The 13,913-nt window shown below is 42.3% G+C and overlaps 1 protein-coding gene across 4 annotated transcripts in view; it reads left to right on the top strand.

The window, feature by feature from the left end:
- The window catches only part of dnajc5ga (DnaJ (Hsp40) homolog, subfamily C, member 5 gamma a), a 71,582-nt gene that overhangs the window by 30,285 nt on the left and 27,384 nt on the right, over window positions 1-13,913 (top strand). For all 4 annotated transcript variants that reach the window (XM_084314734.1, XM_084314732.1, XM_084314733.1 and 1 more), the window contains exons 2-3: window positions 10,165-10,292; window positions 11,531-11,744. In XM_084314734.1, coding sequence (XP_084170860.1) covers window positions 10,174-10,292; window positions 11,531-11,744 — 333 coding nt within the window. In that variant the 5' untranslated portion in view covers window positions 10,165-10,173. The remainder of the gene's footprint in view (window positions 1-10,164; window positions 10,293-11,530; window positions 11,745-13,913) is intronic.

Here is a 13,913-nt window from a genome sequence, read left to right as displayed (position 1 = left end):
CTGACTTGGAAATTCCTTAGGCGCCTGAGGAAGTAGAGGCGTTGTCGTGCCTTCTTCACAACACTGTCAATGTGTGTGGTCCATGTCAAGTCCTCGGATATGTGGGCTCCGAGGTACTTGAAACTAGGGCTGGGCGATATGACCAAAAACGTTATCACGATAAAATTATAAAATTATTTTCATATAATTCGATATCGATAATTATCGTCGATATAATGTCTGTCAAGTTTAATTAACTTCTTATGCTGCTGCGAATGTCTCAAGTCGAGTTGATGTCGTCATCAGTCTGCGCACGTTAGCAGTAGCCGACAAGCGGAGTATCTCATGACAATAAATATGACACTAAAACTCTCTTCCGCCACAATATATTGAAACGACGTCCACACTACTTAAACGTGGCCTCAGAATTCAAAACACACACATACTCGGCACGTAAATATATAAAACAACGCCGTGCAAGCTAATTAGCCTAGCCAGCCTGTTGTTTATAAGCGGTGTATTCCATGACAATGTGCTAAATATGACACTAAAATACTCTCTTCCGGGGAGCTCCAGTAGCTCACCACGTACCGCGAGTGCTATTTCAGCGCCGTGGACAACCGCGCTCGCGCGGATCTGGGGCTGAGCGCGTTCGAATCCCGGACGGCAGCCGTGCCTTTCCCAGAGTGTCTTTCCCCCCCATCTGAACCCTTTCAGCCTGCTCTGTCGGTCGAACTTGACCAAGTATGAATGCGAAGAAAAAGCGTTAAACGCTAAAAGAACCAGGTGACTGGTCAAAGTTTAAAAAAAAAAAATACTCTCTTCCGCCACAATATATTGAAACGACGTCCACTGTATACCCCACACTACTTAAACGTGGCCTCAGAATTCAAAACACACACATACTCGGCACGTAAATATATAAGACCATTGTGTGACTACCTGTAACTGTTTTAGTTGATATTTTAAAATTATTTTTAAACGTTTTTAATTTGTTTTACTCTGTTTAAATTTCTGTGAATATTGTTTTTATTATGTACTGTACAATCGTCGTTTCTGTAAATGAGGGAAACCTCAGATGCTTACGATTTTAAATAAAGGTTGAAATGAAATGAAATAAAACAACGCCGTGCAAGCTAATTAGCCTAGCAAGCCTTGTTGTTGAGTGAGTCCTAGTACCTCTGGGTCTCCTTCCGGATCTCGTTTGCTCTCGGCCATCTCCTTCACTGATTGGTTGTTAGCTGTTGTGCGTATGCACGTCATCACGTAACGTTGGTTGTTGTTAGTGAGTGTGCTGAGCCGAGGCCAAGCTTGGAAATCGATATATCGAAACTTTGCGACCACGTTTCATGTTTATTTCGAGGAAATAATTTATCGCGATAGTTATCGTTATCGTTTTATCGCCCAGCCCTACTTGAAACTGTTCACTCTCTCAACCGGTGCCCTGTCGATGCTGAGGGGGCTGTAGTCCTTGACCCCCGACCTCCTGAAGTCCACAATCATCTCTTTTGTTTTGCTGACGTTCAGGGAGAGGCAGTTCTCCTGACACCACTGTGACAGATTCTCTACCTCTTCCAGGTAGGCCCTCTCGTCGTTGGCAGAGATCAGGCCCACCACTACTGTGTCATCAGCAAATTTGATGATTGTGTTGTTGTTCCGCTGTGCCACGCAGTCATGTGTGTACAGGGAGTAGAGGAGGGGGCTCAGAACACAGCCCTGGGGGGCCCCTATTTTGAGCGTGATGGATGAGGAGGTGCAGTTGCCTGCTCTTACCACCTGGGGTCTGCCCGTCAGGAAGTCCAAGACCCACTGGCAGAGGTCATAGTTCAAGCCCAGGTCCCTGAGCTTGGCTATGAGTTTGGAGGGGACTATGGTATTGAATGCTGAGCTGTAGTCGATGAACAGCATTCTCACATAGTTCCCCTGCCTCTTGTCCAGGTGTGATGCTGCTATGGCGTCCTCCGTGGACCTGTTGGGGCGATATGCAAATTGCAGGGGGTCCAGGTTAGGGCTGGGCGATATAACGATAACGATAAATATCGCGATATATTTTAATAATCGATATCGAATATCGAAATTAAAAAAAAATCGAAAAATCGTTTTTTTTATTTATTTTTTTACCTGCAACAGGGCAGTTTTAAAACCAGAGACAGTGGACAGACTTGTCTTTCTTGCCTGCAACTTAAAGTAATGGCTTTGCTTGTCCAAATGACAATACTGACCAAATTCAGATTTCTTTTTCTCTTGTCCATTTATTTTGTTTGCTTTCTAATTTAAAATACATTTTGAAACCGTCTGTACACAGTAGGCTATGTGTACTAGCAGAACTAGACTCCAGTCACGAGTCACGGTGCACATGTGCGGTGGTTTGTCCACCAAAAAAGCGCCAAAAGATCGAAAATAAACTAGCAGAGCCAGAACTGTTCAACTCCTCTGGAGCCACAGCCAGCAGAGAAGCCGGTTTACTTTAGCTTTTAAACCAGCTGCAGCCTGAGAACTGGAGTGTGAGGGGATGTAACACTAAAGATGGCGGCAATGACAAAGAATTGCTGCAAAATAAACATACATCTGTTGTTTAAAAAAAAAAAAAAAAAAAAAAAAAAAATTATACTTATAACAATTCGATAATTATCTATCGAGAAATAAAATTATCATATCGTTATCGCGATATGATTTTTTTCCATATCGCCCAGCCCTAGTCCAGGTTGATGGGGAGGGAGGAACAGATGTAGCCCTTCACTAGCTTCTCAAAGCACTTCATGGCTATGGAGGTGAGGGCTACAGGGCGGTAGTCGTTGAGGCAAGCGGGCGTAGATTTTTTGGGTACAGGGATGATGGTGGACTTCTTCAGACAGGTGGGGATGACAGCCTGTTCCAAGGACAGGTTAAAGATGTCAGTGAATACCGGGGCCAGTTGGTCGGCACAGACTTTTAGGACGCGGCCGGGGATGCCGTCCGGTCCTGCTGCCTTCCTGATATTCACTTTTTTAAAGGTCCGCCTCACCTCATGCTCTGTTACCCTGAACACTGAGTCTCCATCAGCAGACCCCCCCCCCCCCCCCGCATTGCCGTGGTTTGTAGGCTGGTGTTGTTATTCACAGCCTCAAACCTCGCATAGAAGGAATTGAGATAATTTGCTAAGGAGATGTCACTGTTCAGTTTGAGGGAGGTGCCTTTGTAGTCTGTCATTGTTCTGAGGCCCTGCCACATACCTCTAGAGTCAGCCTAGGGCTGGGCGATATGGAAAAAAATCATATCGCGATAACGATATGATAATTTTATTTTATTTCTCGATATCGATAATTATCGAATTGTTATAAGTATAATTTTTTTTTTTTTTTTTTTCAACATATGTATGTTTATTTTGCAGCAATTCTTTGTCATTGCCGCCATCTTTAGTGTTACATCCCCTCACACTCCAGTTCTCAGGCTGCAGCTGGTTTAAAAGCTAAAGTTAACCGGCTTCTCTGCTGGCTGTGGCTCCAGAGGAGTTGAACAGTTCTGGCTCTGCTAGTTTATTTTCGATCTTTTGGCGCTTTTTTGGTGGACAAACCACCGCACATGTGCACCGTGACTCGTGACTGGAGTCTAGTTCTGCTAGCACACATAGCCTACTGTGTACAGACTGTTTCAAAATGTATTTTAAATTAGAAAGCAAACAAAATAAATGGACAAGAGAAAAAGAAATCTGAATTTGGTCAGTATTGTCATTTGGACAAGCAAAGCCATTACTTTAAGTTGCAGGCAAGAAAGACAAGTCTGTCCACTGTCTCTGGTTTTAAAACTGCCCTGTTGCAGGTAAAAAAAAAAAAAAAAAAAAACGATTTTTTTATTCGATATCGATTATTAAAATATATCGCGATATTTATCGTTATATCGCCCAGCTCTAAGTCAGCCTGTTCAAACTGAAGTTCAACTTTATCCCTGTAATGCCGTTTTGCCTCTATTACTGCTCTCCTGACGTTGTATCTTGCCGTCTTATGTTCTTCCATGTTGCCTGTCACCAGCCCGGTGTTGTAGGCTGATGTGCGCACTTTCAGAGCCTCACGGACGGATTTATCTACCCAGGGCTTTTGATTTGGGTATATTCTAATTGTGGTAGAGGGGATTGTTTCTTCTACCAGAGTACAGACAAAGTCAAGCACCGTTTCAGTGTATTCGTTAATATTGGCTGTGTTATCACGGAATACACTCCAGTCTGTGCATTCAAGCGCAGCTTGGAGTGTCTCCTCTGACGTCACGGTCCAACGCTTAACCTCTCGCGATACTACAGGCGTTCGCTTGAGACTTTGTTTATACTTTGCCAAAAGAAAAATGGTGGCGTGATCGGACTTACCGAATGGACTAAGAGCCTGTGACTTGTTGTACCCATTCTTAAATTGCGAGTATACATGGTCTAATATGTTCTCGCCTCTGGTGGGACAGGTCACATGCTGATAGAAATTCGGCAACACCTTTTTAAGACGCGCGCTGTTGAAATCGCCCAGAACCAAAATGGCAGCGTCAACGCTAGCTATCTGTAGTTTGTTTACCTCGTCGTGTAACTTTGAAAGTGCGGCCCCAGTGTTCGCGTGTGGTGGGATGTACACTCCGATCATGATGATTGACGTTAACTCCCTCGGGAGAAAGAAGGGTCGACATTTGATCGTGATAAACTCCAGGGCCCTCATTCATCAACGTGACGTAGAAAATGTTCTATTTCCATACTTAAGCACAGAATTTAGAATGTGTGCACGCACAAAAAAAACGGGATTCATCACACGTGCGTACACAGGTCCTACGCACACCTGTCATGATAAATATCACCTTGGTCCTACGCCGAGGCCCGTGCACACTTTCACGTATTTGCATACCAGAACCGCCCCGATTAACCATATACGGTAATGGAACACCCCCATGAAATGTGGAAAAGTGGACTAACCCAAGCGAACTCTGAGAGACTTCACTGAGAGCGAGATTGATCACAGAGGTCCAACCAACAACTTTAACGTATAATCTTCGGTGCGCCGGGAGCCAAGGATGTTGACTGACCCAGTCCTGCTACAGAACCAGCACATTGACAGAAATAAATGACAAGAGATGACCCGACATTAAGCACTGTAATGACTGAAATTAAATCAATTTCAGCACGCCAACTCTGCGCTCTACAATGCCTATTGTGTGCGCTCGTCATGAGCCCGTGGTTCTGATCAGAGTCATTATGCCTTCAGTGGATAACCCTGATCTACATTGTGATGTTTTAGATACCCCAGTAATAACATTACAATTGAATTAAATACAATTAGGCCTGAATGAGACTCCGGCCACCGGCACATTATCAGCCAAAATGCGCATTTATTGATGGAGCAAACTCTGAGAGATTGTTCACAGAGGCGCTGCCGAACCAAGATATAATATGATGTGTATAATATAATGTGTGTAGAGGCATATGATACAATCTATTTTGTTGTTGGTATTAGGTAGCCTATGAATTACATATAATAGCAGCCAGCCTACATTATGCAACAGTAACTTGCGCATATATAACACACAGCCCTGCGAAGCCTGCATACAGTAAACTAACTTGATCATTAATCTAGCTGTTGTATCTTTACGCTTATGAAAACATTAAATAATATGTATAGGCTATAGGCCGTCTATATTCTCAAATGGCTTAATGGCTATCCGAGTCCTCGATATCCTCGCGGACGGACCAGTATTTATATGATCATATCATAGTTTACTCTATCAGCCTACCAGCATGTAATACGTTCTTTGTTAGAACTCAACTCATTATTATTTTGCGCATAGATTGCATAAATACGGGGACGTTTTGATTTAGGCTTTGACACAGAATACAAGTCATGATATCACCCACACGATATATGCTCTGTGTCCAGAGCATGTATGCTTTTCATTCATTTAAGACACATTTATTGCAAGGGTTTTGTATACACATACACTCAACAAATAACCTCTGTCTGTTCTCGTTGCAATGCGTTTATATCGTGGGTGTTCATATGACTTGTATTCTGTTTACAGCTTCGGGGTTCCACTTATTACGTTTAACAATGGCAAAGCCTTTTAAATATAATCAAAACGTTCCCGTATTTCTGCAATATATGCGCAAAATAATAACGAGTTGAGTTACGCGGAGCGCAGTCGGTGCTTATTTCCGCGTTGTAAAAATATTCTACCACCGGGCGCCAACTACGCATGGTCCGACCTGTGCTTAAATATACGCACAAAGTCAAGCACAAGTTCAAATGGATAAATCCCACACTTTGCTTAGGAATGGTCGTACGCACGGCTTAAGCACATATCTGTGCGTACGTCGGGTTGATACATGAGGGCCCAGGTCTGGGGAGCAGTGGTTAGACAATTCCTTTGCGTTGCCTAAATCGCACCACTCCTTGTTTATCATGAAGGCAATGCCGCCTCCTTTCGTCTTTTGTGACTCTTCTGCCGTCCGGTCCTTGCGGAGAACGAAGAAGTGGTCTGCCGGTTCTATTGCATGATTCGGGACGTCTGGAGACAGCCAAGTTTCTGTGAAACAGAGGACGTTGCAGTCCCGAATGTCCCTCTGGAATTGGATCCGTGCTCCGATGTCGTCCAGTTTATTTCCTATCGATTGCACATTGGCCAACAATATGCTGGGCAATGTGGTTCTGTGTCGTTTGGATCTCAATCTATTCCGGACCCCGGCTCTTCTTCCACGTCGTCGCGCCTTCTCCTTGCCTCGGCCACAACAAAGGATTTCAGCGGGCCACTGCTGCTGTTTAGCAATCCGATCCAGAGAGCAATCCAATCGGTAACAACATGCCCACTGATGATATCACGGTTTGCGAGGAAAAAACAACTATTTTTCGGTGCCAGCTGAGCACCGATTTGTCACGTTCTGAACCAATTAATCCCGGTCTGAACACGTCGGCCGGTGCGAGATTATGTTCGGGAACCGGCTCCAGCACGGAGCCTGGCCGGTGTAAAAGGGATATCAGTGACGCGGCCTTGGACTGGTAATCTGTGAGATCAGCAAAACATGATCTTCTTTAGCTGACATGACTACATTACTTGTGTGTGTGTGTGTGTACGTATACACGGCAGGGTGGGAAGGCCAGGGTTATAGGTTTCATTCCCTATGTAGCTCAATGGGTAGAGCAAGGCACCAACAATGCCAGGGCTAGGGGTTCCATTCCCTATGTAGCTCAATGGGTAGAGCAAGGCTCTAACTAAATGGTTGAGGAAAACTTGCTCAGAATGGGTCTTTATTCAGCTGGATGAGATAATCTGGTCCATACATTTGGCTCTTTACACCACCACAGTGGACTTGAAATTAGGGATGTTCGATATTGGCTTTTTTTTTTTTTTTTGATCCACTTTTTCTCCCATTTTTCTATATTTTTCTCCCATCCCAATTTCGTATCATCCAATTCAACCCTCCCCTGTCACGAACGCTGTTTCTTGCCTCCCACAAGCCGGCTGCAATGTGGACTAAGTCATACATAGCACAAGTCCCCTCCGGTACTTGAGGTAACAGCAGTCGCATCTTTTCACCTGCGCAGCTCGATCTCTCAGTGTCGAGGAGTAACGCGTGGGAGGCTCACGCTGCCCCCGACACTTCCTGATTCTACTGCGCAGGCGCACCAACCGACTTGTAGGAGTCGCTTGTTCACAACGCCCGATCCCCACCCTTCAGTTTCCCTCCCCGTAATACGGCCAATGTGTATTACTGCGGACGACCAGCTAAACTGAAAACAATGTGGAGATCTGGATTCGAACACGCGGATCCTAGCGTCTCCACACTGCTCGCGAGTGCCTTGCCCACTACACCACCTAGCCGCCCTCGATATTGGCTTTTTTTTACCGATATCCGATATACCGATATTGTCCAACTCTTAATTTCCGATACCGATATCAACAGATACCGATATATGTGGGGTTTCCCCCCCAAAGAAACACGACATTATGCATACTTTTCACAATAAATAAAATAAGATTTTTTTCTTACTTGCTTGCTTGGGTAAATAAAGGTTAAATAAATGCAAAAAAAAAAAAAAAAAACATTTTAATGCCAATATCGGTAGGCCGATATTAGACATCCCTACTTGAAATTAAACAATCAAGATGTGCTTTAAGTGCAGACCTTCAGCTTTACATCCAAATCAGGTGAACAGTGTAGGAATTACAACAGTCTAGTCTACATGTGCACCCCCTTTTTAAGGGACCAAAAATAATTGGACAACTGTCTACTCTTCAGTTCCTGCTTGTTCTTGGGGCATTTTCCCTTCATATTTGTCTTCAGTAAGTGAAATGCATGCTCAATTGGATTCAAGTCAGGTGATTGACCAGGTCAGGCCATTGCATAACATTCCATGTCTTTGCCGTAAAAAGCTATTTGACTGCTTTTGCAATATGCTTTGGTTCATTGTCCCTCTGCACTGTGAAGTTCAATAGTTCTGAAGCATTTGGCTGAATATGAGCAGATAATATTGCCTGAAACACTTCAGAATTCAGTTGCATCAATAAATATAAGGGAACCAGTTCCATTGGCAGCCATACAGGCCCACGTCATAACACTACCACCACCATGTTTCACTGATGAGGTGGTATGCTTTGGATCATGAGAAGTTCCTTTCCTTCTCCATACTATTCTCTTCCCATCATTCTGGTACAAGTTGATCTTCATCTGTCCATAGGATGTTGTTCCAGAACTGTACAGGCTTTTTTTTACATGTTTTTTTAGGAAACTCGAATCTGGTCTTACTGTTTTTGAGACACACCGATTGTTTACATCTTCTCTTGATTGTTGACTTTGACACGGATACGCCTACCTCCTGGAGAGTGTTCTTGATCTGGCCAACTGTTGTGAAGGGGTTTTTCTTTACCAGGGAAATAATTATTCTGTCATCCACCACAGTTGTTTTTCGTGGTCTTCTGTGTCTTTTGGTGATCCTGAGCTCACCAGTGCCTTTTTATTTAGGAATGTACCAAACGGTGGATTTGGCCACACCTGATGGGGTTGTTTTGTTTTTTCAGCCTAATGATGAGGCTATGCTAAATTACAGGTTATCTTTGCACAAATTATCTTTTGGGAATGGGGGGACTTGGAGTTTTGAATTAAGTTTCGCACACAAAATAAGTTCTGCACGTGTGTTCTGTAAGTGGTTAAAGTAACGTATTTGTTCGTTACACGGCGCAGACTCAGCAGCACTGTCTGCATTTATTTCATAGCTAGCTTGATGGGAGTAGAGAGAATAAAGTTTGTAGAGGACATCAGATGTCTAGCTTGATGGAGTGGAGAATACGTGGTTTAAAGTTAGTAGAGACGGGGTTCGCACAAGGTACTTGAAGTGCTTAATGTGCTTGAAAAAAATAATAAGCCAAGGCCTAGAATTCCTTGAACAGCCCATTTTTTAACAAGGTGCTTAAAAAGTCCTTGAAATTCAAATCAACCATTCGCATTAAATGTTTTTTGTTTTAGTTTTGTTCCGTTTTAATAAAAAAAATTTCCTCATTTCTTCGCGTGTGTTGGTTTAGCTGGCAAGCAGGCCAAGAAGATGCTAAAAAAACAGCATTTAAAAGTGAATTGTATTCTTCGAGTGACATCCTTGAAAATGAAAAATAGTGCTTGGAGAAGTAGTTAAAAGTCCTTGAATTTCATTTAGCAATGTCTGTGGGAACCCTGTAGAGAGGACATCTGGTGTCTAGCTTGATGGAGTCGAATACGTGGTTTAAAGGACATTAGATGTTTTGCCAGTGACTTCACTCATTATGTTTTGTTTTTTTTAATATACCTACCTATTACCTAAATATAAAGATACATTCATCATTATCATTAGTGAAGATTATGCTATTTAAATTATAATTTAGAATACAACATGCAATGCAAACTAGTTTGGTTGCAGCTCAAATATAATTCAGTTAACGTCTCACTTTAAAAACCATAACATTCTTTGAATTCTTTTTATTTATTTGTTTACAGATGGCTGAAATAAAGTGTGGACCTACATTTGAGAAAAAAAATGATGTGCATAATATCGGCTGATATATCAATATTGGAATATCAATATTCCAATAGGAAATATTGGAATATTTCCTATTATCAGTAATCGCATCAGCCCTAAAAATCCTGTATTGATCAGGCACTAGTTTAAATGTGTAACTGATCCTTTGTGTTCTTTTGGTGTGTGTGTGTGTGTGGAGCAGAGGTGAGCCATGGCCGACCCGAATGTTAATCGTCCCCAGAGGAAGATGTCTACTGCGGGGGAGAGTCTGTACAATGTGCTGGGACTGGAGAAAGGAGCGACCGCCGAAGACATTAAGAAAGCCTACAGGTAGGTGGACTAGGGATGGGCACAAGATAAAGTACTCGAAACTTCAAAAAGAGGAATTACTCGAGTAGTGCTTGAGTACTTGTTTATGGAAGTTTACTATTGGAACACATCTTAAATCATGGAAAACCTGGAAAATTTACCAAATATCCTGGGGGAAAAAAAATCCATGTTGTCTAAGAAATAATTTATTGTATTTTAACCCCTCACTCGGATCTCCTTCGTGGTGTATTTTGAAACTCAACTCTTGGTAGAATTAGAGCAGAGCTGCCCAATTTGTGGTACACGCTCCCTTTGTTTTGGCCCTCCCATGGCATTTGACAAGCCTCTTATTTGTGCTGTAAAATCCTAACCGTAATGACTACAAAACATAAATTTTGTGTAGCTCAAAAGTACATAATCTTGAGTTTTACAGCAATGTATTACGTATGTCATTTATGAGGAATGGTTGGCGCACAGGAACAAGAGGAGGCCAGATTACTGTATTGTACAGGTAGCAGTGATGGGTGTAGCAGTCACCTAGAATGAACGTAAGACACTTCATTAGGAAACACTGCATCATTAAAAAAAGACCCGGCAACCTTTGCCGAATGTCTCCCCCCCCCCCCCCCCCCCCCCCTCTATCTCCCATACTTCCTCTCTCTCTCTCTACCGGACTGCCCGGTACCAAAAACATATTTTTTTTTTTTTATAAACACACAAGACGGTACCACATGCAGCCAGCAGGTGCCAGAAATATACATTGTCGCTTTAAAGCTCACATTTCACCTCAAAATGCAGTACATTATCATTTTACTCAACATAAAATCACATACCATTTAATTATTTTCTCTGAATATGTTTTGTAGCAAGTAGGTGCGTTGTGCACCATCTTGTCAGTCTTGCAGTGCTGTGTCTCCTTGTTATATAAACTCTGGTTTGCTACTGCTCACTGCATCACGTTTTAAGGCTCATTTTCATTATGAAAATAATATATACAATTTATTCTGAGCCAAATCACACTACTAATATAGTAATATATTATCAATAATTAGAGCTCTGTAGTATCAATATTAATTGCGGCGGAGCACACCGCTGTGAAGGAAGGGTGCGCTGCACTTACAACATAAGACTAAATGAGAGCAACTTGGCACCATTTTTTATCTTGATCTTATTTTCATGATTGTGGGAATCTAATATCGTAATTGAAACTAGGGTACTCGCCCACCCCTAACCTATATTTTCCCTCTGTCCCCTCTCAGGAAACTGGCGTTGAAGTACCACCCGGATAAGAATCCAGACAACCCGGATGCGGCAGATAAGTTCAAAGAGATCAACAATGCCAACTCCATCCTGAACGATGACAACAAGAGGAGGATCTACGAGGAGTACGGCTCCATGGGGCTCTACGTGTCTGAGCAGTTCGGAGAGGAGAGCGTCAAATATTACTTCCTCATGTCCAAATGGTGGTTCAAGGTGAGACTGTGTGTGTGTGCACGCACATTTCTTTTCACATCTACGTAGGGCTGGGTATCTGCACCCATTACCCGATTCGATTTTGATTCACAAAGGTCCTGATTTTGTTATTGAATTAAATTCTATATCGATATAATGGTTTCAGGGGGTCAGCACCTGCCATTGTTGTCAAAAGATGTAATTTGGTCAGTTTCCATTGTAGTTCAGCAAAAGGCAAATTTAGAGACGTCTGCAGATGCGTTAGGAAATAATGTTTAGCGAAAATCTTCACACATCCACTGAAGAAAGACATGATTAAAAGATTCACTGAACAAAGACATAGATTAAAAGATCCACTGAACAAAGACAGATTAAAATATCCATCAGGATTTTAAGAATCAATTCGCTTCAAGTTTAATGACTATCCATTTAAAAAATCTTCAATCAATGGCAATTGCAGCCTGGGCGAGTTAGGGTTATCGTTCGATTTTGTGATAATGCGGATGGGGTGCTACACGGACATCATTGCAATGATTGATGTCTTCATGGTGACACAATGTGATGAACATTGCACTATATATCATATATATCTACTCAGAGTTGGCAGCAACCTGGGCAGATGAGAGAAAAAGGAGGGGAAAAAACCATTAGGTTTTCTTCTTTTTCCTCCGTCTTGAGGACCGTTTGTAGCCTATAACTTCCTTTCCTCAAGTCTCCATAGAAGAGCGCTAGCGGTGTGTTTTTAACCAAAGTATTGAAAACCACCCAAGGCTTGAGAATTATTTTGTTCCATCAACCTTCCTTTCAGACTGAGAACTTGGCCTTGTAGCTGGATCAACGTGTCCATTCACAGGGAGGCGGGACGCAGTGTAGGAATAGAATGAGCTTTTCTCCACAATGGCTGGACGGACGAATTCAAGGAGACATGACCGGCTGAACGGTACAGGTTCCAAGAGATGTGATTGGCCTGAAAGAGCGGGTTCAAAGAGACGTGATTTGCTGAATGCCTGAGTTCACGGAAACGTGATTGGCTGAATAGAATGTGTTCAAAGAGACGTGATTGGCTGAACAGACAGGTTAAAAAAAATTTGATTGATAATTTTGTGTGCAGACATGAATTGGCCAATGACTAAAGACAATGGGAGTTTTGTTTGTGGATTGAAGTAGAACACGTGCACTACACACACAGGAAGTTACATTACAAAGTGCTGGATGTTTTTCTTTCTTCAGATGAACCATTTCTTTCCAGAGGACACATCCCTACTAAGGACACATCCCTACTAAGGACACATCCCTACTAAGGACACATCCCTACTAAGGACACATCCCTACTAAGGGTACATCCCTACTAAGGGTACATCCCTACTAGTAAGGACACATCCCTACTAAGGACACATCCCTACTAAGGACACATCCCTACTAAGGACACAGCCCTACTAAGGACACAGCCCTACTAAGGACGCATACCTACTAAGGACACATACCTACTAAGGGTACATCCCTACTAAGGACACATCCCTACTAAGAACACATCCAATCCAATCCACTTTATTTATAAAGCACATTTAAAAACAACAAAGGTGACCAAAGTGCTGTACAAGTCCCACAACATAAGATAAACACATAAAAAAAATACTAAGGGTGCATCCCTATTAACTCATTGACCGCCGGGGATTAGCCGGGGATTAGCCGGGGGCCCCCGCTCTAGCACTGCCACGCTTTAAAAGATAGGAGTGGATCACCTTGTTTGTAGAGCTATAACTATATTCTATATCAGGGGTGGGCAATTATTTTTCCCGGGGGGCCGAATGAGCAATTGAAAATATGTTGGAGGGCCGGGCCAAAATTCCAAACTCAATTATGCATAATATACATTTTATTTCTATATAAAAAGCAGTAAATGGCATTGTTTTTACCCCTGGTAAGAGTGTATGTTATTATTTGGCAATTAAAAGGTGAGGTTAGCTTTCAAAAATATCATTTATTCAAATAGAATTTATTTCCAAAATGATAAACAAAATGTGAAACATTAATAACAAAGGGCATGTATGAAAAAGTGCTATACAAATAAAGTTATTATTTTGAGTTTCATATACTATTGAAACAAGGATTTTCTTAGCTTTCTAAAGACATCACATCATCTTATAGCCAAAATAAACAAGACATGTTACTGAACTGTGTAAAGAAAAG

Source organism: Notolepis coatsorum (genome assembly GCF_963971535.1).
Source record: "Notolepis coatsorum genome assembly, chromosome: 5".
NCBI classification, from domain to species: Eukaryota; Metazoa; Chordata; class Actinopteri; order Aulopiformes; family Paralepididae; genus Notolepis; species Notolepis coatsorum.
The sequence above is the reverse complement of the archived record's forward strand: the minus strand, read 5'-3'. Positions and strand labels throughout refer to the sequence as shown.